General features: G+C 40.8%; 1 protein-coding gene across 1 annotated transcript; it reads right to left on the reverse strand.

Annotated features, from left to right (window-relative positions):
• Positions 1–16,649: 16,649 nt before the first annotated feature.
• LOC109997657 (neuronal pentraxin-1) lies at positions 16,650–21,468 on the reverse strand. The gene is made up of 5 exons (XM_020652218.3): positions 20,969–21,468; positions 20,393–20,600; positions 19,446–19,687; positions 18,888–19,067; positions 16,650–17,948 (listed from the first exon to the last, which is right to left on the reverse strand). The coding sequence occupies exons 1-5, from the start codon at positions 21,383–21,385 to the stop codon at positions 17,727–17,729; spliced, it is 1,269 nt and encodes a 422-aa protein (XP_020507874.3). The 5' UTR covers positions 21,386–21,468; the 3' UTR covers positions 16,650–17,726.
• Between the last annotated feature and the right edge of the window lie 6,365 nt (positions 21,469–27,833).

Genomic DNA, 27,833 nt, shown 5'->3' on the forward strand with positions numbered 1-27,833 from the left:
TATTAAGAACTACGGCAGCTTCAAGGATTGGTACAAGTTAAATACTTTAAGCACTCATCATTTATTTTCTGAAGCTTTTATGAGAGCAGCAAAGGTCACACAACTACTTCCAATCAGGTCTCTAACATGTACATGGTTCTTCAATGCAACAGTTGCTCTTGTATTTTGATGTAAACCTTGATTCAGCAGACATTTCTTCACAGCACACATTTTGACTTGTCATGGCAGGAAAGGCACAGGTCTAACTAACCACATTAATGATGGCTTGGTTCCTGCAGGAGTATGTTTTTTTTTATTATTGTAATACGGTCCTATAACTGACACACCAAAAATGAAGTACAGTCGTAATCAATATTATTATTACACGTGTTGTTCCTGCATTAAATAAAGGTCAACTGTGAATAAGGCCTATCAGTGATGTCATGATAAAAGGTTCTTTTTCTCCATTATAGAGCACTAGGCTCCATTGCTTGTTCATTAATGTAAAGGTCAGTTTTACGGCCACTCAAGGGGAATAGTCAAGAAAAGAGATTTTCAGAAGTCCCATCTTGGAGACAAGACCAGAGGCAGGATTTTTAATGAATCTGAGAGCTACCTGTGTGTGCTTAAAGGAAGGCGGGGGGATTTTGGCAGTGTGCACAGGGCTCAAGTTGTCTTTCTATGGGACATTACTGCAGTAATTGGTAAGGGGGTCTGGGAGTAACAGACACGGAATTGGTTTGGGCTTAACCCTTGGAGTCATTGGTTCATGAGGTCATGTCCTGTTCAAGGCAAACTTAGACTTCTTTTCACACCTTAAGAACAATTCAAACACGACTGGATTTATTTTACATTTTTGGGATTTCCCTTCCTTTGATTTAAAATTCTGTGCATGAACCACACTTAATTTCATCATGTTTGTGATGCTGCTAGGGATCATTTCTGTTTCTGTGCATCAAGAAATGCCACCTGTTGTGGGCAAATATGTAATGGGACTTTAAATAACATAAGTAAAATATACCGTAAATCAGCAGCTTAGGATAGCCAAATAACATTCCCCACAGAAAACACCAACAACTCATTATAACAAATAGCCTACCAGCAGTCTGTTAACATGAGACTCAGCATTTAAAATCAAATTTGAATCTTACCGTTGATGATTGTCCCGTGTTAGCCCTTGTGAGTTAATGAACTCAAAGGCATCCAATCTTGTTTTATTTTGAGTTGTTGTGGAGGAGGAGAATAGTGTCCACTGCGGTTGGCAGGTCAAAGGTTATTCCAGCAATGTCAAAGAAACGTTCACTGCTTGTTGTGTCAAATCCCAATTCATTCACAAGAGCACATTCACACTCTGATGCACTCCAAACCCGCAGAGAGCGACCACATGCAAAATAAACTCTTGGAAAGTGCTCCTAGAGGGACCATATTCACCTGCGCACCCACTGGAAAAGCATGGCATGAAATGTTTGGAGGTAGCTCAGTTAACCCTCTCACCTGCCTCTGGAAACAGGGCATGACCACAACTCCTGATCAATCAGAAGATGCAACTGGTAGGAAAAACAACTTTGAATGTGGATGATGTGTTGAGGTCGTGCTTCTCCATGACTGTTTGGTTGAATTAGTGAGTAAAATGCAGTTTAAGTTGGACAATTTTGGGTATGCTAATTTAAGCTTATGTATTTTGTTGAAACTTTATGTGACCTTAATGATTAAGTATGTATATTGTTACTTTAATCATTACATTGGTTTGAGATCCTTGGTTAATTTGAATAACTTTGTTTGAGAATCAAGTAACGGTAACATTTATTCTTTAGGAAAACTTTGTGGGAAAATGTTTGTTGGAATTTATTTGAGACTAATGCATGTCTTTTCTGTTTATCTTGAAGGTTATCAACCTATTCCATTCCCTCATATTCCATCATTCTGTTTACATCCATTGAAACCATCAAACCCAAAACCATCTTCAAGAAAAAAAAAATCAAAGAATAAGAAGAATTGAGTTGTCCTTTGCATCCTTCAGCAGTTGATCAAGCAGTTTTTCAAGTTTGGGCAGAGTTGTGGTCACAAAGACACACAGAACTTGACACTGCTGGAATAACCAGAATGCCCAGAGCAAGTACACCAAACTTCTGTTGTGAGACGATGCTGTGGCTAGCAGCCAAAAGATCCATGACTCTGTGTCCATGCCATCGAGTTCCCTGCATAGTTTTCATTCATCATAGACTTTCCTGGTGACAAATTTTGTTGGAAAAAACACAGATCCTTTTTCCTTTTATTTTTTACATGTAATGATTCTAGGCAGCAGATTTTAACTGCGCTTGCATTGGTAACCAGTATTCGTATGTATCATTTGTTGCACCTTCAGAGTTTACACCACATACTAGAAGTGAAACTCAGTGCCTTCATGCGGGAAGAAGAGCTCTCATTCCATCACAACAATGAATTATAATTGTGTTATTATAATCTATAAATGCTCTGTGTAGAATCTGGTGAAATCTCTGAAAGTTTTCTTTACATCCAAACCTTCCACGTGTGTGCAAAGAAGAGAAGAAATGTCGAGAGAAAATGCAACGGACACTCGAGTCACTAAACTTCCATAACCCTGTGTTTCAAACCATCACTAGAATCTGTTCTGCTTTGGACTGTGACAACTTGAGGGGTATTTGGCATTTTGTCCGTACGTTGAAAGTGTTTTTTCAAAGTGTTATGACATCGATACTGATCCGTATTGCACAGACTCTGGTTAGAAAAACACAACATTTTAGTGTCTGTCACAGGCGTGTTTTAGCTTCATTGGTGTACAACAAGAAAAGATGGAAACACGTTGTCCATGCTTTACAGTCTATGGTTACGACCTAAAGAGACATCATTCAATTTGACTTTAATGTACTGTGAATATTGTGATAGGATTTTCTGTATAATGCTTTGAAACAACAAAGCTGCAGAAAATAATCCCTCATCCATTACTGAGTGCTGAAGCCTCTTAAACTATGGGCAGAGTTGTGTAAAGCATAAAAGGGATGCAGAGACCACATTGTAAAACCATAGGACCATTTCCGGCCCCATCACAAGACTGATTTGTTCTCTTGTGGTTCTCAGCCTAAACCATGTTTTTTTTCTTTTTTACATTGCTACAACATGTGGATGAAAAGGTGAGCATGTAAGAAATGCTTAAAATGTATTTTGTTGTTTTGTATATTCTCTCTTTCCTTCCACTTCGGCATCTTCGCTTTTATGTTCTCAGTAAAGCCGCACTATCTGAGGAGATCCCGGGATTTTCCTCCCGCTTGCATTTAGAGTGTCATCTCTCTGTGTCTTGTCATTTCGAGTTTTTGCAGGCACATGGCTTCTGTTTGGCTTTCACTCAGTTGCTGCTGAATCATCGCTTTGATTCCCTTCTCTCTGTCTGTTTCCTCCATCATCCGCCAGCTTCAGTCCCCCGTCGCTGATCCAAAGGAAAGTTGCAGCTTCTCTCTGCTTGCTTATGTAATGCCAACTTATTTATATTTTACATTATGTAATGCTTTTTTTGCTGCAGTAGCAATACCCAAAACAATATATTTGCCAGTAAGGCTTGATGCAGAGATGAATCATGTGAGTTAAACAATCCTCACTGCTAATGAGAGGCAATGTGTTTGTCATTACCATGGGAATATGTGTTAGCATCACTTCCTCACTGCTATGGTACCAAGCTCTTTTGGTACTTGCTATCATGATAAAGCCTGCTAGTGTGTAGCCAGCATTTAGCGAAGTAAATGATTGCTGGCTCTGCATTACCATTTAAACACCACAACGTCTCATCTAGTGTTACACCTGCAGCTGGGATGTTGCTGTGAAGTTTGATTTAGTTGCATGACTGCATCTCAGCAGGAGGAGTCAGGATATCTGACTCTTCTACAACCTTCATTTACAATCCCACCAGAGCAGATACAACATGATGCAGAAAACACTTGGAGTAACTGCTATTGTAAGAGGCTCTTTGAAATACACTTTTTAAATTAACGAAGATAGGAATGTGCCTCTAAGTATGGACTTTCGCCCTTAAAATATATACTCACTCTATAGGGAGTAGAATGTAGGGAAAAAGTGATTTCAGACAGCTTCCGTCTTCTAAATCCTGCTCCCCGTGTTTTCAGAGTGTTTCCTGCCTGTGTGTGAGTCCTGCATGATTGAACTCACCTGGGTCCAATTATCCCCTGATTGAATGTGTATTTAATTCCTGAATGTCCTCCTCATGTTGCCATTTTGTTGTGTGTGGACTTTGTGAACAGAACCATTTGTTTTATTATTACAATCAGATAAGCCGAAAGTCCTCATTGTAATATTCATGTGTTGTTTAAATAAATAAAACAAGTGAAATGAAAATGAATCAAATGCCCTGAGCAGATCAACATATATGGTTTCTTGAGCCCTATTAGCAAGGGACTAGTGTTACCTGGGGACCTCCAGTGATTTAGAAATTATCCCACCACGTCGCACAGGATAAGCAAAGTCTGTGTTTTATCTCGAATTTACTGACATTATCGGGAGCCAGGAGCCCGAAAATGTTCCTCACCGCATGCTGCCATGCATGTAATGCATCTAATCATCTTTGGAGATTTGACTCTTCTGATGGATTTGAGCTCTTTCTGCGAATGGGTCTCCATGCTGTGTAGCTAGATGAGCCTCCTGGATTTGCACCCAAAAAGCTGTCAAAACTTTCATTTATAATTGCCAACACAGCCTCCATAATTCTCAACCGGGAAAAAGGCAGAAAAAAGGCGCAGAGAACATAAAAAAACAAAAAACGACCCCAAATCACCGAGATGCCGATTCGCACAGGACTAATATGATCACATAACCTCTGTGTTTGGCAAAATATGGTAAGTAATTTTCGGTGGAATTTTTACTTTAAAATTACGGACATGGAAGATTCGCTCAGGATTGAGATCACAGACGACCTCCACCTTACCAGAGGTCCCCAGGTAATACTAGTCCTGTGCAATTAGGTTTTTTAGACGTCAATGTCTTCCCTCAATATGAACTGCTTTAACTCTGCTTGTCCCTTAACATTTCCTTGAAAGTCATCATCAAGTGAAACTTCTTTTTTTTTCAAATACTATTTTTTTGGATAATGACCTGTAAAGCTGATGAGGTTAATCAACTTTAGCACTAATTAGAACTTATTAGCAACTGTTGGGATATGAATGGACTCCACTTAATTGGAGAACTTATTTTAATACTAATTATACATGCTAAACACTAATATGCAAAGCAAACATTATCACCGAGGACACGGAGTTGGCATGGAGATAAAAGCAAACAGGTACAGTCTGAGTAAAGTCTTGACAAGGTGTGTAACACTTGTAATGTTTCTCTTTAAAGCCCCTAAAGACAGCTGCACTCTGTGATCACTTTTAATAAAGGTTTCATCTTCACAAGATACCTACAATCACAACTCAAATAGCAAGTTTCAAGTGTATGCAGGTATTAGTTTCTGAAAATGCTTCAAGAAATTCACAGCTGACCTAATTACTTAGCACATGCTTTGGCCATTTCCCCAGATGGAGGCGAGTTGAATGGGCAGGTGTGTGTTACTGTGTGAAGGTGTACGTGTGGGACTGCTATTTTGATGTCACTTATGTGCCTGCTCTCCAAGGAGGCTATACGTGGAGGGGTGAGCAAACCGGCCTCACTGAATGGCAGAATTGGGCCAATTAAGATGTAACTAGAGCATATACACACAACTTCTTACACACAGAGAAACATGACTGCTGGAGCTGTGGCTCTGACCTGACCTGACAATAGCCCTGTGGACTCACCGTTGTGCTTTACCAATACACACATTTTTATTTCTGTTCCACATCTAGCAGGCACTTAAGCAGGTACTCTGTCTGTTTTCTGCCAGACACACACACACATAAACACACACACGCACACACACACACACACGCACACACACAGACTGTATGCATACAAATCCACTGCAGCTCTCTCTCCCCTCCCTCTCAAAACAACATACTCACTGCAGCACTCTTTCCTCTCACATAGAACACACACATGCATATCTCCTGCTTGTATATTGCCAACTTTTCGTCCCCGGTCATGTGCTTTCCATCCCACTGGGAGAACCGAGTGATCCCATCCTGCACAGATCCCCCCTCCAGTGTAAATCTACTCGGTGAACATTCAAATAAAACATTGGCTATATTCTCTTCCTTGCACACTCTGACTCTGTGCATGCTCAATGTCACACAAGGCTAAGAAAGGCTTCAGAACATCTGTAGTGGAATATTTCTCCTCTACTTTACATCCCAACAGGGAGTTGTCAACATAGACTACACAGCCCAGTGTGTTTCTTCTGTGTCTTCTCACATTTAAAATGAAGCAAACAAAGTCTCGGATCTTGTTTGTGTGTTGTTTCGTTTTGTTTTTTGTCTTGAAAGCCCATCTGTCTGTCTGCCTGCCTGCCTGCCTGCCTGCCTGCTGCACCAGCAGACACAACCGCAACAGAAATTCTCAATCCCGATTCAGGCTTGTTCAATTATTCATACTGCTATTGCGGTGCTCAGGCACAGAGAGAGAGAGAGAGAGAGAGAGAGGGAGGGGGCAGCAGTGAAGTAAGGAAAGGAGGGAGGGAGGGAGGACTATAGACAAGCAAAGGGGGGGTAGTGGTGTTCCCTAAGAAAGGCAGCTTTGGAGATGGAATATGTATATGTGCCTGGTGGCAGCATCTACTCTGTTTCACTCTACTCTATTTTCTCTTTCTCTTTCACGCCCTCTCTGTTTCACCCCTCTTCCTTGTATCTATCCGTTTCTTATCGGTCTCACTCAGCTCCATTTGCACTTTCTTTTCCCCCCTTCCCTTCTCATCCTCTATCTCTTGTCCATCTCACTCTGCTGCATTTCTCTTTTTATGTCCACTCATTCTTTTCCCCTTCTACTTTTTCAGCATCTTCCCTGTTCACCTCATCTGTCGCTCTCTATCTTCTTTATTTACAGATCCCTCTTCCACTCTCTTCCTCTCTTCTTCCTCTCCCTGTGACACCTGAGTACCCGTCCCTCCTCCGGGGGCCCTGATCACACGAAAAGCCCCTTCCATCAGAGTCCTCCTGAACTCGAGGGAGAGCTGCAGTGGTAATCGGGATGAAGCTGCAAACTCATCCGAGGACACTTTATAGTGCTCATGCTGCTGACCTTGAATATGTGATCACTCCCTGTACTTAACCCCCTTTGGGAGGTTACATCATCCCATCCATAGTTCATCCCACACTCCACCGACCCCTTTTGGGGGGGACAGAACGACAAGTCCAGGACCCACATTTGTACCTTTTGACCTACCTGTCTCCAGGTATCTCATTTTCTTTCTTGTCTCTTGTGTTTTTTTTCCCTACTTTTCCTCCCCTCTGATCTTCTTGTCCACACCCTTTTTCTTGTAGGTTTTTTCAATGCAGCAGACCACTTACAGCCCCCCCCCCCCCATCCCTCAGTTATGGAAATCACTGGCCTTCTCTGGTGGATGGCCCGTTTCTGTGAGATATGGGCTGTAACTGGCTCCCGAGAGACACAGAGAGAGGGAGAAAAGAAGAAGGGAGAGATAGACAGAGAGGGGGAGAGAGAGGGGGAGAGAGAGGCAGAGAACATGAGGGGGAGTGAAAAGAATTTGTGGGCAATGTGGGAGGGTGAACATGCAGGAGGGGGAAATAAAAAGCCTACGCCTGCTTAGTTGGGTTCACAGTGAGAGAAATAAAGATGATGAAGAGGAAAGAAGATGAGATGGGAATATGAGAGCAGACTGGAGGAAGAAAATAAGAGAAATGGGTAAAAAGTACAGAAGAACGAGGGGACCAACAGCAGTGTCATCAGAGACTACTGAAACTGTTCACATCTTCATTTTCACTAAACAAGCTCTAGTAATAACATTGATTATGTAAAGCACTCATTGCTTGATAACATAGCCTACTAACTAACCATAATAGCATATTTAACTATTGACCTGTTGACTATATTAATGACAATATAAATAGTTTCTAAGAACCTTGCTACCTGACAGAGAAACATTTATTTTCTCTCTGACCCAGTTCAACACTCTTTTCTTTTCTTCAATTAAAGAAGACTCAATGCAAAGAAATAATGATTTTTAAATTAAAAAAGAGATTACTGTGATTATTGCACTTTTTTTTGTAAATGTAAGGTCTTTCTTTATTAAAAATGGCCTTTTATTGAATTTCGACTGATAAATGATTTATTTGAAACCAACCAAGAAGAGATATTTTTAACTCCCTGAACAACTCAGTTATGTAGTTATTAAAGCTGTAATTATCTACCATTCATGTTGAAACATTCTTTCTTCACATTCCATGGTGTATTTTTTTTTCTTACTTAAAGAAAAAGTTTCTCGGTGCAAAGTCTCCCTCTGATGAATCTGTCACTTTTGTCTCCCTCACAGATCTGATTTCAGTGGAGGCTGAGACGACCTTTCAAATGGGATCAGAACGGCTGGCTCAAAGACTCCGCCCCCTCACCTTCCAAAAGGCATTCCTCCATGTTCCTCTTTGACATCCTGTTGTCGTGAGTCAGCCATACATATTTCATCGAGAATTCAGCAAGGGGTAGGTGGCAGTGGGTTAAGGCTAGGCACATTAATAAATCAAAGCAGATCGGAAGTGGCATGGCGGGATTTCAAACAGAGTTGGAGCTGTATTAGTTGTTTTCTTTTTTACTTCCACTGAAACACAACATGTCCAAACATGCTTTATGACTCTCGATATTTGACCCTATAGCTCAAATCAAACTTATAGGCACAAATAAGTACCTCGTTGATTAAAACAAAGATAATACACACAGGTCCAGTGACTGAGGGGACACCGGTATTCACCCAGGGGAGACTCTTTACCACAGAAGGAGGAAACACCTGAGAGCCCCCGGTGCCACAGGCAAGAGCTTCCATCTGTGGAGCGTGAAGTTATAACTCTGCGGGGGTTTCAGATCAAACGTTCACTTCAAAAGACTTCCTGCATCACACAGACCGGTGTGAATTGTCAGGATTGTCCAGACTTGTTTGTGATGCAGTCACACTCACATTGACACTGTGCATCCTTAGGCAAGTTTCCTTGTGGGTGATTTACTCACAGAGACAGATTTAACGCCATGCGGTAGTATGAAGAGAGAAACATTAGATGTGATACTAATGCGTGATGTCAGGTGTAAAGTTCATTCATAACCTGTCAAGTTAAAACAATAAGGTTTATATCATGATAGCTTTATATAGCTACATTCTGAGCCTTCTTCCTGCTCATCTGACAGTAATTGTCAAAGGTTGTCAGAAAAAAAGGAGAGGTGGACCCAAGTGCAGAATAATAAAAGACTATCTAATTAAAACAAAAAGGCAACCAAAACTTACAATGAAAATTTCCTAATTGAAAAATCCCAAAAAGGGTCAAAACAGGAAGCCACGAGGAATCAATAGGGAGCATAAGGAAAACTAACATCTGACACTAACATACACATATGACAATGAACTGACACACAGGGAAAGAAAGAAGCACAGAGACTAAATAGAATAGACATGGGGTAATCAGACACAGGTGAGACTAACAAGACACAGGTGAGGACATTTGGGGCAATCACACTGGGAAACACATGGAAGCAAGAATAAAATACATAAAGAAACCCTCGGGGGACCATGTGGGGGGTTCTGCGGGAATATGGGGCCCTGGAGCCGTTGGTACGAGCCATCCGGCCCCTGTATGACCAAAGTGGGAGCTGTGTCCGCATCCTCGGCACAAAGTCAGACACGTTCCTAGTGCATGTTGGCCACCACCAGGGTTGCCCCTTGTCCCAGCTGTCCCAGCTGTCATTGAAAGAGAGTCTGGGTTCACCCTGGACTGTTCAGTCAATCAAAGGGCTGACATACACCGTATAGATGCTGACAACCAGCCACATTCACATTCACACCTTTGGGCAATTTAGAGTCACCAATTAACCTAACGAGCATGTCTTTAGACTGTGGGAGGAAGTACCCGGAGAACCCATGCATGCACATTGCCAAAGTGGCAACACAATTGATTCCAGTGAGCAGTTTAGCTTGTTGCTAAGTATTTTCTAACGAAGAGAGTCATTATTAGAAAGTTGTACAGTAGGTTGCCTCTTGTTGGCATGCATATTTTAAATGCATATTTTAGTGGTTTCAAAAGTTCTCTGCACAGTTGCAGCTAAAGTCAAACTTTATCAGCTTTTTATACAAATGCAAAGTGCCTTATTTTGAATGTTCCCATTTCTACTTTCAGGAAACTTCTGTCTTTCATTTGCATCTCACATTGTCATTGTCATTTGCAGAGGATATTTTAAGAAGAATCCGTTTTTGTCTGACCGTTTTGCAAACTGCTACTCTCTTTCAGCCAGTGAAGCCCACTGAGACACGCCTATTCAGGCTATAGAGGGAGGAAATAACACCTCACTTCTTCAAAGTAGGTGGCTAAAAAAAGGATTTGATCCTCTGAGTATGGACCTAGACAGGTCTTCATTTAGTGGAGAATTTTAGTCTCACAGTGAGTCCTGAGCTGTGGAGCAGCCTCCTGTCATGGCCCTCATCCACCTTGATCCCGGCCTGCCCAGGAAGCCTCATTATCCTCCCTGCATCCTTCCTGGAAGCTTCTGCTGATCAGTAAATGCCACAAGTTTCACTCCCTGCTGCCTCTGGGAGTGTTCACCATGGGAGGAGAACAGAGAGGAGGAGAGTAGAAAAAGAGAGAAGGCTTTCTTTCTTTCGTTCTTTTTTTCTTTCTACCTTCAGACAGAGCGTGCACTGGCACTCCACTTTGAGGCATCTGCTGTGAGACAGATCCCCTCTTCCCATTTTAAGTTCTGGAGCTCCGCATGAAGCAGCTCCAGCGGTAAGAAATAAACAGGCGGTGAAAAGTCCAAAGACCTCAGCATTTTACTAATATTTGCAGCGACACGCAATCTTTCAAAAGACCAAAATCTCCTTAGTTGTATTTGTTGAGCTCTCATTACAAGGTGCTGCTTTGTCACCTCAATGTTAACAAGAGAAATTGCAGCAGTTCTGAACTGAAACATTATTCCTGTCTTGCCTCTGCCACCGGGGACAGCTTATGAATTAATGAGATGTCAGCAGAGATGTCACGTCTTTATCCACTCAATCTCTCCAAAAGAAAAAAAAACAAGCTCCACAGAGGAATTGATATAGCATAGCACCATGAATCTTGTCTGTCTGTGGGGGGCTCATCTTTAAAAATGCTTGCTCCTTCTGTTTTGTTATGACAGATGTACATCTGGAATAAAATAAACAATTATCAATCAGATGAACCCACTTTTGTAGACTCAGAGTGGAATTTATCTCTGATTTCAATTAGAATTTGTTGAACACTAACATTGCTTGGTTCTTGAAGTGTTTCTTTGTTTTGTATTCATGGTGTGGTTTACCTTCATCAAGGCTCTTGGTATTCATGCTCAATAACATCAAAAGTGAACATTATTTAAGTTATTTACCGCTGATATGTTTTAAAAACAGTTTGATATTTTGTTTGAATTGATTTCCTCAGTATTTCTGCAGAGAAAATATTCTTGATATGAGGCCAGGACAGGGATAGCTGAAAGCATAAACACTGGATACAGACCCTGTAATTCTTTTGAGAATGTAATTGCACCTATTGTTCCTTAATGCATTTATGGTGATCCTATATTACCCAAACTGCTAAGTATGGAATCAGGACACTTCTCCTCCGCAATGGTTGCCATCTTGGCAATGAAGGGATGGACAACTCATCTATGCTGATGATGCTATCGTTTCCAACTCGCTGGACACTGTATGGGTCAGTTGTTACTTTTTGTATTAAGAGCCAGTTTGCTATCCGTCCTCTAGTGTTACCTAAAGTTTCATCACCTTCATTTTAAGAAAACTAAAAGTCAATTGATCACTCAAGCTGACAGATTTTTTTTAGGTTAGGTATCGTTGTCAAATGCTGGCTGTGCCTTACTAAGCTGCAATTTGCCAATAAAAAAGTTGAAATCAAAACAATTTAGTCATTGTTGTTTCTTGCAAGTTCAAAATGTCTGTCTTATATAAAGGAATAATACATGTGAACATTCTCACACTTCAAGCTACAAAGTCTACATATTGTATAAAAGTATGGGGCGGCTTTGGCTCATAGAGTCGTTGTTTTTCAACTAGAAGGTCGAGGGTTTGATCCCCAGCTCCTGCAACAACATATCCGATGTGTTCTTGGGCAAGACACTTAACCCTGAATTGCTCCTGCTGCTTTGTCAGCGGCGTTTGAATGCGTATGAATGGGATTAATTACTTCTGATGGTCTCACTACATAGCAGCATCTGCCATCAGTGTGTGAATGTGTAGGTGTGATCTGTGGTGTCAAAGAGGTTTTGAGTAGTCATAAGACTAGAAAAGAGCTATATAAGCTCAAGTCCATTTACCATTTACCATTTAGATCGAGTGAACACTTTCCTTTTGTATATGGAGTGATAGCTAGAACTCACCTTAGGGAGTTATTGATCTTCTTACTCTCAGAAGGAAGTAAAGTACCTCAAATTAGAGAACTTTTAAACACAGCTCTGATAACCACCACATGTATGAATACCAAATGAGTCCACTCCTTTTAACCTGAATAACAGTCTCTAGCCATGTTAGCTGCAAGGTACTAGGGATGTCATAGACTTCCTTCAAAATGATTGATAATTTTATGAAAATTATCAACAATTACTGGGTGGATAGCGAGTGAGTCTGTTAAAGATGTTCATGGCACCAAAAAAGGAGAATTTGTAATCACTTCAAGCCATAGTTTTTTCAAATTGGACAATCATCAGATTGAAATGAAGTGCAGCGTAAATTCAAGCAGGAAGATTGTTTCAGAGCCATTCAAACATTTGTTCATTATTCATCCTTCATTCATGTCACTCCCTCTCTACCTCTCCCTCTTCCTGCTCAGCTGAGTACTTAGCCAACCAGATTCCAACACGACCTCTGTCAGCCAATCATCCTGCTTCAGATCCATTCTCCGATCATTTGCTGTCACCTTTTTGTTACAATTTAATCACTTTGACCCTCCTCCACCCAAGTCACCTCCAGTACATCTCTACAGTGTCCATGTCCAGCTCTTGAGGAGACCACTCCTCATCACATCCTGCATACTTCTTTCACCACCTCCACCAGTGTCTAGACTCCATCCATCCATTATCGTTTTCCAGCTCCTCCTGGGCGATCCCAAAGTGTTCCCAGGCCAGAAGGGATATGTAATCCCTCCAGCGAGCTCTGGGTCTACCCTTGGGTCTCCTCCCGGTTGAACGCGCCCAAAAAACCTCTCGAGGGAGGCCACCTCAGCTGGCCCCTTTCGATGCGAAGGAGCAGCGGCTCTACCCTATCTCTAAGGCCGGGCACAGCCACCCTTCTGAGTAAACTAATTTAGACCACTTGTATTGGCGATCTCATTCTTTCGGTCACTACCCACAGCACATGACCATAGGTGAGGGTTGGAATTTGAATTGATTTTCTGGTAAATCATGAGCTTAGACTTCTTGCTTAGCTCCCTCTTCATCAGGATGGTTCACCACAGTGCCTCCAATACTGCGACTGCCCCACCAATCCGCCTGTCATTCTCGCCATCCATTTTACACTCACTCATGAACAAGACTCTGAGATACTTGAACTCCTTCGCCTGAGGCAGAGACCCCCCCCAGCAGTCCTCCGTTTTCCAACAGAGAACCATGGCCTCGGACTTGGAGGTGCTGACCCTCATCCCAACCCACTTTGTACTCGGCTGCAAACCGCCCCAATGCCTGTTGGAGGTCCAAGCATGAACAAGCCTACAGAACAACGTCATCTGCAAAAAGCAGAGATACAACACTGAGGTCCCCAAACTGGAAAGCCTCCTCTCAAAGGCTGCGCCTTGAGATTCTGTCCAAGAAAATCACAAACAAACTCAAAGACAAGGGAGATCAACACGTACAGGGAACATGTGTGATGTCTGTCTAGGCTCCATCAGGGGGATATCCGTCACAATCACTACCCCTTCCAGTGTATGAAAATTGGCAAACTTGTAAATTAGATAATTGTTCACTCATAATTAAGTCTCTGCTGATAGAAATGTGTTTTTTCTATTGTAATGAGTAATTAACTTGAAAAATAATGACGTGTCGGTAAGCCACAGCAGTGACTTTTGTTTTATTCATATAACCTTAGGTTGTAAATGGTTAACTTTATACTTGCCACACATTAACATACTTGATAGATTTGTGAATGTATGTTAGGATTTGGCTTCAAGCATGACTTTGCAGAAGTACATTCTCACAGAGCGGGCTGCAGACTGTTATTTTTTTTTTTACTTTCCCAGAATAAATTAGATGAGGTCTAAAAAAATAAATAAAGTAGGACACCTCCTCTTTGTCTACAACATGAATATAGCATCTGTTTACATTGCCAGGTGAGGAGATGTCCTACAATATTATGCTCTCCCAGCAAACATTATATAAATGTACTGTGCACCTAACAAGCTTTCAGAAGTTTCTCTCCATGTTCTTTTCTTAGCTCTTATATCTGCATTAAGAAACCATGTTTTATTCTTCAAAGCAGGTGTCACTGCTGGTACTGTTGGTTTTTAAGAGTGGACCTGATCTATGTGTCTTACACAATCAAGGCTTACGATCATCCTTTAGGCCTCCTGGATCTATTTTTGTGCATGTTAGATTCTGCACAAATAGTGTCTGGAGCTCAAATGCAATCATGTTGTAGCAATCTGTCAGCCAGGGCTTAGCAGCATTATCCTGACGGAGTATCAGATGAGGGTAGTAAGCAGACCTGGTGATTATGACTGTGGGCCCATTGATGGGCGATGTGTGTGGCGTCATATGACCCCCTAAAACCTAAGACAGTTTTCACTCATCTTATAACACAACCTGCTGCTCTGGTAGTTTTTTTACGTTTTCTTTACTTTGTGCTTATTCAAAATAGTTTGGATTGAAACAGTTGAGTTTGTTATTATAGCTTCAGAAACATGACCCTCCTTTTAATTTAAACGATTTCAGCGTGCACTTGTTGATGTCCTAAATATGGTTGGGAGTTCTTCTACAATTGATATTTTCTGTAAATGTAATTGGCTGATAAACCTCTCTGTTTTAGGATCAATCTGCTAACATGGCTATGGGACAGAATAATCAGCCCTGTGTGTGTTTGTTTGTTGTCATTCATGTCAAAGACTCTTGACCCTGGCTGCTTTCTGCTGTGCATCTTAGGAGATTAAGGTGACGCAGATTCTCTCTTAGCCAAATGATATCCGCTTCCACATCAGGCTTAAGAACAGGACATAGTCCTCTGCAAGGACCTAATACTTAATGCAACGTGTTTGGTAGATGGCATAACTTTTTCTAAAAACATCCAGTATTTAGTCAGGTGTCGAGGCTGAAAACGTTGGAATGGTTGAAGTTTAAGTCGTCAAAGCAGTTGAAGCGATTTCATGAGTAAAATACAGAAGTCGTTAAAACACAAACATTTTGATAATTTGACAATTCTGCTGAAGTTCACTAAAGTGTATTGATGGGTGTGCACTTTAATCGCCTGTATGTGTTTGATTGTCTGTTTGTTTGTTTGTTTGTTTGTTTGTTACAGTGACAGCTGTAGTGGTAACTGGTAGTTAAACAACAACAACAACAACAACAAAAGGAGCTTTTGGATGGATAACTGCTGGAGGTAAAAATAGATCTTCATGGGAGATAATGCTATAATTCCAATAACATGTTTGTTGACATTTTCACTTGTTAGTGTAAGGTTCAATATAAGCATTTAAACACAATTTATGGACCTTTGTTACCTTCCAATCCTGATGTACTCACTGTATCTACTTTGGAAGAAATTGAAAACTAACATGATTTGTTCTATACGCTGATAGAAGTTGAAATGTCAGCGCTAGCATTTTAAATGTCAGATTTTAATTGATGTAAATCAATTTAAACCAAACTCCTCAGTGTCAGCTGAAGTTGAAGGGCAGGAAAAGTTTGTAATAATAGTTCTGTGAGCCCCTAGTTAATGTGCAGGACATTAAGAACTCTATTTTTAGATAAAATATTATTATGTAACAAAACTGAATTTAGGATCAAAAAGTTGACTTATTGTTGAAAACAATATTTTGACACTGTGAGCTTTTCCCAAATGTGTCATCTAACAAATCCTATTATTCTGATGCAGTGCTTTCCCCACTTAATGTTCAAGTACACGGTTAAGTGTCTGATTTAGATGCAGGAAGTGTACACAGTCACATCTCTTTTATGCAAATGTTTGATGCTACAGCAACAGGTCTTCTGAGTACATCGATGATAAGTGCCTTCGTTTGTAGGTCCGGCTGCACTCACTTAAACCAGGCCGCTTATATGACGGTGCACTTTTCTCCCTGAACAGCCTGGCTGTCTTTAGTGCAAGCATGGCATCTCACAGCAGCAACAACAGAACCATGAGTGGGTTATGGCTGCAGTCAGTCACAACCAAGGTCACAGTTTCACTTTGTCTCTCTGTGTGACCTTCACTGACTTTGTAACTTTGACATATCTGTCAGTTTGCTTCCTCTCAAGGTGAAAAATGTCCCATATGACCAGAGGTGTTTTCTCCTGCAGACAACGTTCACTCTTCCCACCTTGCACATAGCCGAAAGCAAGAATGCACTGTGACATTAAGTATCACAATTTTATTACAAAAATTAAATTCTTCATCTCTCAGTTTTGCCATGCTTGGAGCATATAACAATACAGTAAAAAACCCGGACCCAGAGAAGATATTAAAGCAGATTTCAACAATGCTTCCACAGCACTCTGTCATTCATGCTGTTACTATACAAATACTGTAACATTCCTAATACAGAGTAGTACAAACACCTGCCGAAACACATCATGTCAGATAACAAACTGGAATTAAAGTACATTTACCAGAGAAACAAGAAACTCAACCCAGCTCAGGAAAGAAAACAAGAAACCCAAGAAACATTGAAATTGCAACTTATAACATACTGAATGTGCTGAATGTTTGTACCAGCCCAAGGCACCCAGGCTTTGTAGCAATGTTGGCAAGTTAACGACATTCTTACAGAAAACACTTGAAGCAAACGACGATTACAAATTGACTTGTACCACAGTCTGACTTTGCAGTGTCCTTCAATGTACCCTCCTCTCCTGGCGATCTCTTTGTCAGTCACAGTGCAAGTTCCGGAGGGGTGGGGTGGGGGGGTTGGGGGGGGGGGGGTGATGTGTGTGTGTGTGTTTGTTTGTGTTGGTGGGGAGGCAGGAGGGTGGTGGCAGGGAGCTGTACCACGTCAGACATCATTTCACAGAGCCAAACACTGACAAGAATTGGATGGACAGCATAATCTCCCACTCCGGAAGGGGAAGGGGTGTGGGAATGGTTATGTAATTCCTCCCTTGGATTGTGAATTGTCCGAACATAAGGCGCAGATTGCCAGTTGCCAGTCCAAGACAAGGAAAGCCAAACGAAAGCTTTGGTGTGCTTTCAACTGAACATCCAAGAAAAAAATAGAAGGAGAACCGGATACCCAATACTTTCTCACTGAGGTTTTCCAAGACAATTTTTTTTTCTCCTCAAGATGGAAAGTGTTGTTTTGCACAGAAATACCTAAGAATGATAGAAATCCCCAGATTGAAGCTTACCAATAACTCAAATAGTCTCTAACGAACGTCAAATGAAGACAAGAACGACAAAAGCTCAGAAATACAGAGAGGCCTCTCTTTTATGCAGTTCAGTTGTGGGAACGGCAGGGCTCAAATGTCCATTTGGTCGCTCCGCCAAATATTTCAATGTTGCTCTCCGTCCAGGAGAAGACGTTGCCAGCCGGTGCTTTGCTGTTGCAGGTCGCCAAGTTGTAGATCTCTGCAATGGAAAGTTTCTTACTCCAGATATTTAAGTTTGCTAACTCTCCAACATATGCTTGTGTCGCGTCGAAGCCTCCTCCCAACGAGTCCTGGGGAGCAGACAGATGTAACCATGAGTTCTCAAAGTATTTCAGAGCATACATTGTCAGCAGAATAAGAGAAGGCTCAAATAACCAGGGTTTGTCAATTGTTATGGATTTATGTACAAGGACATACATGACAGGATTATGTTGTAAGGCACATCCAGTAAAATGACGTTTGACCTCATTTATGGCTTTAGGTCTGAACCTGTTTACCTGCCTTTGTTCAAATTTACACATTAACCTTGGATTTAAAGTTTCCTTTCTTTTGATTAACTCCAGTCTGTAGGTCATTCACTTAGTGTAAACATCAGGATTTATTTTACATGTATGTATGAGTATGAAACAGTTGTTCAATAGTGAGGCTGCAACTAATGATTATAGGCAAATGTGCAAATCCATTTTCAGACAAATTTTCCAACGTGATTTATTCAAATTACCAAACTTGTCTGCTTTTTTCAAAAAATGACTAAAACAAGCAGCAAATCTTCTTGGTTTATAAGATGGAACCACCATGAGTATGATCATTTCCTTTAATAAAACTGACTAAAAATGTTTGAAAGAAAGTTTTCATTGACTATGTTTTCATAGGTTAGTCATTTCATCCTATAATTGTTGCAAGTAAACTTCATAATGGGCACATCTTTGTCTGTGAGAGAACTCATTTTCTCTGTTAATACAATGAAATGATTCAGGCCAGTTTAATAAAGGACTGTTATCCCAGTGAAGGGATGATACATTACACACTAATGTGAGCTGAAAGTATTAATTATCTACCTCTTCAAAATGTTTCTACAATCTCATTTCATAAATATTCAAGCCTTTAATCTTTGACCAAAATGAAATGCATAACTGTGTCGGGATTATTTCCAAAATGTGTGAGGCAATTAAAGCCTCACACATGCCGAATTTAAAAAATCACTGATCTGAAAATGAAAAAATCTCCACCTGCTCTTGTCCCAGGACCAGCACTCCGTCTGGTTTGATGGGGTGGTAGGGTGCCAGATTCTCCCCGCTGCCCCGCATCACTCCGTCCTGGAAGGCTTCCCACATCCCGTCACGGGTGGTCCATGTGATGCATAAGTGATGCCATTTCCCGTCATTGATGAGGAACGGCAGCTTTGCCACCTTGTGGAAGAGATTTTAAATTAGACACGTCTCTCTCTCTCTCTCTGGTGAACAATCTTTCTTTCACACTTCAGGAGGAGGAGTCAGTAAACTTCCACACCTTATTTTTCCCTTTCTCTAGTAAAATAACTTCCCCTCTATCACATATCTGTCCTTCTATAAAAACATGTTTTTCTTTCCAAATTCCAGGTTTGGAACTAAAAAAATGTCAGGTGACTCATCCAAGCACAAAGATGACTACATTAACGTTTTCCTTTTCTTGCACCCTTTCTAAGGTGCAATTACATTCTGAATATTAAAAAAAGTACTCAGTAATTGCAGTACTTTTGTAAAAGCCATGCAAAAGGTAAGACTTGTGTGTTAACAGTTTGAAGTTACCTTGTCATTGATGAGAATCTCCATGGGGTTGTTGCCCCACTCGATCAGCACCAGCTCGTTGGCCTGACCTGGGACAGCATAGGAGAAGGGCGTCCCCACCCCAGGAGAGGCGTTGGACTTGATCCACAGACACACGCTGAAGGAGTACATCTCAGGAAGGCTCCTCTTGGCTTTGGCATACATGTAGTTGGTTCTCAGGGGGAAGGTGAGCTGGAATTTGTCTGTCGGCCTGGTTTCCTTACCTAAACAAGAATGTAAGATATATTGAAATTGAGACATTTTTCATACATAGATTATACTTATAGAATTTTCCTCAAGTTTTAGGAGAATAACTTTAATGTCTACCCTCATAACTCAAGTATACTTTAACATACATTGACCCATAAATAAGATTTGTGATTTATATATGCGTCTTCTTAAATTAATATAAAAAATGCATTGCTGGAGATTCTGCTCTAGTTTTTTTGCGAGTGTTTTTTTCTCTGTTGTCTGTGGCTCCGTATCCTCCATTTCTCTCCCTCTTAAAAACAACACATTTGCACACGTAAAAAAAAGCTGCAAATGCCTTTGAAAGCAGCCGGTGCGAGGCGCAACCTGCAAAGTTCCTCTACGGACATATTTCCCTCTGTTTTGGTACTCGTGTGCACGTTAAACAGTCAGGGTTTTCGCTCATAAAAAAAAACAATAACTGAGCGAGGAAAAGTGCAAACAGGTCTTGAGATATGCAAAGCAATGCAGCTTTCCTCTCCTCCCTCATTCATATCTGTGCGCAACGTGATGGTTGCGGCATTCCAAAACCTTCCAAGTGAGAGCTGCTGAATATTTCTGTTTTTTTGAAATGCAAGACTGAAATGCATTAAAGCTCAAAAAACAATTCAGTGAACTCCTAATCTTGTTTAGACTTCACGTAGAGCCTCTTTTCATTTGGCTTAAAAATCCAAACGCACCTTTCTCCAGGTCTGTGATGCGGTGGTGCAGAGAGGTGAGCGTGGACTCCACTCTGTTCCGCTGGTCGGTGTCGTTCCTTGCGCCCGGCTTGGTCTCCTCTAACGTGTTAACCCGGGATAGGACCTGCTTCTCCATGTCGTCTATCTTGTTCTGCAGCAGGTCTTTCAGGCTGTTCGCCTGCACGGTGTTGTTTCCTCGGCTGTACTGCTGCAGCGGACAGAGGGACACAGACAGTGGGTTAAAGCAGGACACTCTGAGTGAGGATAAACTCTCTGACACATGTTCCCTTTGCTCTGTGTGAAGCTTCCAGCATCTTCCTAAGTACCCGTGCTGTTTGTTTTCTCCGCGTCACATTATTCTAACAGCAGTAACACAATTGGTCGTTACGATTTAGTTTCAGTAACAAATTGAATTTAAACTAAACACATGAAGCTCAATAGAAGAGGCTGCGAAAAGCAGACCAATACTCAGCAGTGAATAAGAGGCTTATGCCTAATTTATATTTAATAACCCGGAAGGCTAATTTAATGAACTTTTGAACTGATCCGTACCGCTGTCCTTCTCTACTTGCCTACCTCTAGATTCTCCAGTCTCTGTTTCAGGGTCTGTAAAGTCTGACCCAGCTGGGCCAGAGTGTCTGTTGTGCCCCGGGATACATCCCCCATCGTGTTCTTTGACCCCGGCCGTCTCCCCCCGGGTCCCGTCGCCGGGAGGCTCTGGCTCTCGCAGCGGCTCAACTTGGACGTAAGTTCCCTGATTGTCTCCTTTTGGTTCATTATTGTTTCCTTTTGCTGCAGCACGGTCTCTCGCAGCTGCATCACCGTGGTCTTCAGGTCCTCCGCCGGCCCGCTGTTCTGCATTGTGGCCGTGCACAAGTCCATATCCTTGGGCACCGACGTGCAAATAAACTGCGTCTGTCCGAAGTCTTGCGCAGAGCTCCCCACAACAACCAGGCAAGAAAGTAGAAAAAGTTTCCGCGAGGATCCCTCCATGTTTCCAGTCGTGCAGCGCGGCTCAGAGAGTGGAGTGTGAGAGGTTTCAGCACCACGGAGCTGTCCACTGAAGCTGTGAGCTCTGCCGTCTGTGAGCACTTTATATAGCGGACATAACGCAGCGCAGATTCACCGCATCACTGAGGGGAGGCAGCGGGCTCTGCTGTACTGAGTCCTGCCCCTTATTTAAGGTCGTCCTCGCTGTTTGGAAAGACAACTACCTACACAGATCGTCTTCTACAACAGTAAAGCGCGCCTACACTGTCTAAAGTAGTAACAGACGAAGGTAATACTTGACCACGCAACAGAGGAAGAAACTGTCACGACTTAAGAGTATTCACACCGTAAAACAAGAAAAAGTGTTAAAAATGTTAGTTTGCAGTTTTGATTACATTTTTGACTTTGACTACATTTTTGTCAAAACTGCAGCTCAGCTGATCTATTTTTAAAAATCTATTTTTTTTGTTTATATTGTTGTATCTATCTATTTTTTGTACATTATCTATTTTTATTATTTTATTTAAATTGTACTGTGTTCACTTTTTTTGCAATCTTTGCTCTTTGCTGCTGTAACAATGTAAATTTCCCCGTTGTGGGATAAATAAAGGATTATCTTATCTTATCTAATCTTGTCAAATCATTTCAGCCTCTTATATAAGGCCACATAAAGTCAAATAGATCCTACTCCACAAGGGTCACTGTCTTTAAATATCTGGTAAAATGCTAGTGATGACTAATTGTTCATGTAAACTAATATCAGCAAATACTTAATAACTGTGTTGGGTCTGTTCTATTGCGTCATGGATCGTGCCACTGATAAACTACATTTCACCATCCTCTTGTAATAGACCTGTGACTAATTGGGTTTGTTTTAAACCCTTCATAGGTGCGTGGCAGCAGCAAAGCGTGGCGTAATTATCGCTCCACCTTAAATGATAAGTCGTTTCCCAACTCATCCATACAGAGGAGAGTGTCCCACGGTCGGAGTCCCCCACTCCCCGCCACCAACACAGCCTCCCCCTCTTCTTCCTCATGTCTGCTTTCCCTCTCTCCTGCGCGAAGTCGTGAATCACATCAGATCATGTGATTCAGAGCGTTGCTTTCCAATAAAGGCACAACAGGTTAATCCTATACGTTGTTTTTATACCTGTTGTAATGTACAGACCATATTTCTGAGGAAACACACAACCCTTATGGAGATGCTCTGAGCGTGATGTGTTGATAACAGGGAGGAATGTGCTGGTTATTAAACATCACTATCCTCTGGCTCTGACTTTGATGAATAAGATACAGTGAGAGTGAAATTCTCCAGCTCTCTGCCATAGATCAACAAATGATGAGTGATGGCACACTGCTGTAAGGGAACAGCTTGACACAAACTTAAACTTCAAATGAACTAAAGCTAGATTTGATATAAGATGCAGTAAGAGGCAATAAAACAGAAATTATCCAGACTCTGTAAAAGCAGAAGGGTTTTTTTCTATCATAACTTTACCTACTTTCAGGGTGCATCAAGAAGGGAAAAGAGGTAAAATAAACAAATGTAAAGTGTTTCTGGAGTTTCAAAAATAATTTTTTAATCATCATTACATTTTAGGGTGCACCCAGTGTAATACTAAATCTTTCCTGTTTATGCTCTTATCCTGAAATAGAGGGGTTTATAGACATGATAACATACAGGATCAGAGTAAATCTTTTGGCAAGAAACTTCACAGACGTGTTTTGGGAAAATCTGAGAATTAATTGAACTTGTTGAAAAGGAGTATAATATGTGACCTTTAATAACAATACCGGGCATTTTATTTTATTCCTCTAAGCCTTTGAAACTGTTCAAACAAGCAGTATTTGTATCAGTCATCAGTTCACTTTACATACTGTATCTCTACGTGACTAGAGAATGTTGAGAAGGTGAAAAGCCTAAAATGTTTTAACATCCACTTGGTGGGTTTTTACAAGGAAGATTTTTGGCTTCTTTTTGATTTCAACCAAGCTCAGTTTTTCTAAAATTGTACAGTTGAGCTGTTTTCTATTTAGTCAATTTACAAAAAGTAGAAATCCTTCTAGTCTTAAAGTCTTAAATACTTTAACCAAGTACGAAAAAAGGAAAATTAACCAAATTGTTTACAATAAAAAATACATGAAATATCCCCTTGACTGTAAGTAAACGTAGCAGATTATTATATAAACTATGTTAGTGTTAATATTTAAGGAGTTAAAATAATTAATCTTCCTGTGCCTTCTTATATGTTCATTTGAAGTGCTTCTCTGTAAGATTCAATCTGTCACATACTTGAATGTCCAGCATAATTCTACCCTCTACCTGTATCAGTGTATATTCACAGTCATCGAACATTGCACCACTAGTCCCACAATGAAGTCGTTTTATAAAAGTCACAGGTTTCCCGCCAACTGAAGAGCTTCCGCCTGATCTGAGACAAATGACTTCAACCTCGTTGTCAAATCAATTTGGCAGAGCGCAGCTTCAAGCGGAGCCATCAAACAGAACACAGGAAACAAATGCACAGCTGAACATTTTTAACAAGTTCTTTAATTTAGCTCAGTTGAATTTCAGGAACGTTTTCTTTTTTTTTTAGAGTTGTGCATGATTTGGCTTGAGCCACTGGCTAAGACGGGATGGAAATTGACCCAGCAGTCTTCCTCCATTTGTTTAATTATCGATCCAGCACGTTGTAATCAGCAAGGTGCCAAGCTGAAGGCGATAAGCAGCAGATATAACAAATGGTTAATGGCAAGGTCTAATTGCCAGGGTCCAAGACGGACATGAAACAAATCCTTATCTCAGCACATGCACATGAAAGACGGAACAATACTTTAACGCCATTAACGCTCATAGTCTGACAGCTGCAGATGAACAAGCAATGCTTCATTCATAATCATCAGCAGTACAAAACTCGTTAAACAAATGGGAGCAAATGAAGAAGCATTTCATGTGCATGATTTCATATTGATGATCATGCTGAGCAGTGATTCCCACGGGGACACAGTCCACCTCTGATACAGTCAAGTCAGAATCAGCGTGTGCAGCTGGCCTCATACACGACTGTACATCTATTCAGTATTCATCTCCTACCCCTCCTATTAAAAAGTGCTGCAGCAGCATTACGGTCAGCCATGTTTCCTCTAGTTCTCACCATGTGCCTGCCACTTATTCTGCTTTAACACTGAGAAACACTACTTTGAAAGTCAATCAGCTGCCTGGCTGCTTTTTTCTATTCCTATTTCTGCCTTTTAATAAGGCAGTTTTTTCTTACCACTGTAACTTTTGCTGCTTTGCTAAACTGCTCATGATGGATAGGCCAGGTCTTTGTAATATAGTAATAAGTAAGGTCTTTTTTCCTGCTCTTTTGTAACATAACAAAGAGTAAGGTCTTTTTTCCTGCTCTTTTGTAATGTTAACAGACAAAGAGTAAGGTCTTTTACCTGCTTTTTGTTAAGTGTCTTGAGATAACACTTGTTATGAGTTGACGCTATACAAATAAATTGAATTGAATTGAATAAGTTATTGACCTGTACAATATGTCCATATTCTGTATATTATCTGTAATCTAGTATAGCATGCTCACTGCACCTTAATCTGTATATTATAATCTGAAGAATATATTTATATTTATAGCATCCCATTAATCCATCCACATATACCCAATAATTCACATTTTCTGTCTACATCTGTAAATTTTGTAATTACTGTACATAGCACAGACTCTTGCACTTTCTGCTTATTTGCACTTCTGGTGAGATGCCAAACCTCATTTCGTTACTCTATACTTGTATATGTGTAATGACAATAAAGTTGAATCTCATCTCATCTCATCATCTCATCCAGATTCTTTACTGAAGTAAAATTTGAAAAGTATTGGCTCATTCATGTACTCACAACATAAAATCAAAAAGTCGCCCTCTGAAGGACATTTCTACAGGATGTTCCAGTGACATATTGATTCAAATGCTTAAAAAACAATTTACCTAAGATGATAAAATATTGACTTTGGGGTTGATTATTTTGTGTTTGTTACAACATTAAGTCCCAAAAATTGAGTTGGAGTTGTGAGACATTATCTATAACTGAAGTGTTATCTGCACTTATACACAAATGCTTGTTTGTAGTGACTGATGAGGGCTAAGTGGTTTGCCTTTTTTTTTCTCTCCGCCATGTGTATAAGGAAAGCCCTCTGACAGGCAATTGATTAATTCTACTCAGACAACAATCAGAAAGCAGAGGCTTGATACACGATAGATCTCGTCCCTCACCTGCTGATTCCACATTTGTATGATAATATTTATTTACAGAGATAACAGCAGTGTTGGTTGATTCCCTGTTGGTCATGAACATCACATCCTCTGGACTCCTCTTCTCTATGAAACAGTTGCCTTCTCTTATCTGTTTAGTCTTTTACATCTCTGATCCATGACATGCACTTATTTATACTCCTGAAACCATCGTTTTAATGAGATTCTGTCCCATTTTTGAAAAACAGCAGAGTAATGCAAGAATTAGTAAATCATCGCAAAACAATCAAAGCTAAGATAACGAGCCATTTATTGAAATTGTAGGAAGTAGAGGATTTTTTTTGTTTTGTTTAAACCCAGGGAGTAAAAGTAAAAAAGTTGTCAGAAAATAGTTCTTGAGCGACGCACAGTTAAATGAAAACTCTACTTGACTATACAGTATAACATAGAGTCTAAAGCTGAGCCACTCACAGTTTTCCTCCAGTGTTCGGAGCACAGGGTCAGATCTACACATGCCTGAGCTGGACTCCAGGGGGCTGGTGAGGTAAAGGGCTGAAATCTATAATGATCAGTCTCTCAGGCTCACTGAATAATGCAAAGCTTTATAATAGAACCCACTCTCTAATGGCAGAGATAGATAAGAACAATTTCACACACTGGCAGAAAACTGCTTGCTTATTTTTCCAGCATCTGCAACAGCAGAGAGAAATGAGGAGGGGGGGAGGGGGGGAGGGGGGGGGGGGTTCACAGAGCTGCACAAACAAAAACAAAGCAATACAGAAATGGAGAGGCAGAGGCTGAATAGGGGAATACTTTTTTATATTCATCATTGTACCACAATAAAAAAGAGTCTATCCTGCTTGTCTTTGATCAGAATCCTTTGTTATTCTTTTCTTCTTTTTTTTACAGCTCGAGGGAACTTGCCGTTTTAATTGTAAAACCTATTGACTTTCTGTCTTTGTTTGCACTGTCTAGGTTTTGCTTAACTTTCCCTCTGTACACCCCTCACTGCTTCACTTCTGTCTGCTGAGAATAAAGATGTGCTGCCAGGTAAGTGAAGCCTCAGCACAGCAGCTCCCCCCCGTCTCTGCTGCACTGACGTCTCCATTTCAGCTTTCCCACAGAGAAGGAGATGAAGGGGGAGTCAGGAGGGAGTTGTCCAATGCACTCTGGAGCAGTGTTCTGCTATGCATGTTTTTTTCCAAAGTACGGAAACGAATGGAGAAAAGAAGAAAGGCAGGAAAGATGAAGGAGTTTATTCAGTTTTATGAGTAGTAGTCACAAGTCGTAAATACACTGAAAGTTTGACCTTTAACTTTGTGATCAATTGTTCATAACTTTCCCGACTTGGACATTATTTTATTGATTTCCAGCGACACCACATAGTCGTTCACTAACTTATTCCCCTCTTATTAAAACTCAAAGTGGCATAAACAAATACTGGTGGCATTATGCGTTCCACCGGGCGCAAAGCTAACCTCATCATAATTCTCCAAAGCCTGCACATTAGTGCTTTGCTTCGACAGAGCAGTTCATCAAGCTGCTTGTGTCGGCCTTGTTGGACTCCCTCCAGAAACACCATTCTACCCATTCGGCCTTTGCCACAACAAGTTCTGGCCAAAATGTGCCCAGAAGAGGAAGTGGGTTCACTTTATATCATCAGAAATTATGGTTATAATGATTCTGTCTTTCAGAAAGAGTTTTTTGTTTTTCACAAAGTGAACTTTGAGGAAAGGATGTTTTTGCCTTGTGTTATGCGCAAGAGTTGGATTGCAAGATCATTTGTGTTTTAAGGCTCTCATTATTGTGACATGAAAAAAAGTGAAATATGTTACGTTTTGATAATTTTATCAAATTTATCAATCTTAAACTCATCCACAAATATTTAAATCATCAGGCTCGTCATGTGCTCTCTGACCTCACATTTCCAAGTGGCTAATCGGATGGAGACTGTAAAGGTGCCATTTGGTAAGTTTTCATCTGGAAAAACAGCTGAATTCCGTTCAGGGGATCAACATGTGGTGGAATGCTTTACCTGCAGAACTTTAACTGGATCCAGACTGGGCTCATTTAAACTCAAGCTGAAAGTGTTTTTAAAGAGGACTCAGTCTTGCAGTCATGTTGTATCTTGTACTTACTGTTTTACTTTGTTATATTGAATGATAGTTTGGATCCTGTGTGGTTCTGTCTGTATTATTTT

Source organism: Labrus bergylta, chromosome 1 (genome assembly GCF_963930695.1).
Source record: "Labrus bergylta chromosome 1, fLabBer1.1, whole genome shotgun sequence".
Taxonomy (NCBI): domain Eukaryota; kingdom Metazoa; phylum Chordata; class Actinopteri; order Labriformes; family Labridae; genus Labrus; species Labrus bergylta.

What these genes read in the sequence shown, in the direction of transcription:
- LOC109997657 (XM_020652218.3), bottom strand. Translation starts at nt 21,385, where the DNA reads ATGGAGGGATCCTCGCGGAAACTTTTTCTACTTTCTTGCCTGGTTGTT. An exon ending in AGAGACTGGAGAATCTAGAG is followed by an intron (nt 20,601 to 20,968) that starts GTAGGCAAGTAG and finishes TGTCCGCTGCAG; the next exon opens with CAGTACAGCCGAGGAAACAA. An exon ending in TGGTCCTGGGACAAGAGCAG is followed by an intron (nt 17,949 to 18,887) that starts GTGGAGATTTTT and finishes TCTGCTCCCCAG; the next exon opens with GACTCGTTGGGAGGAGGCTT.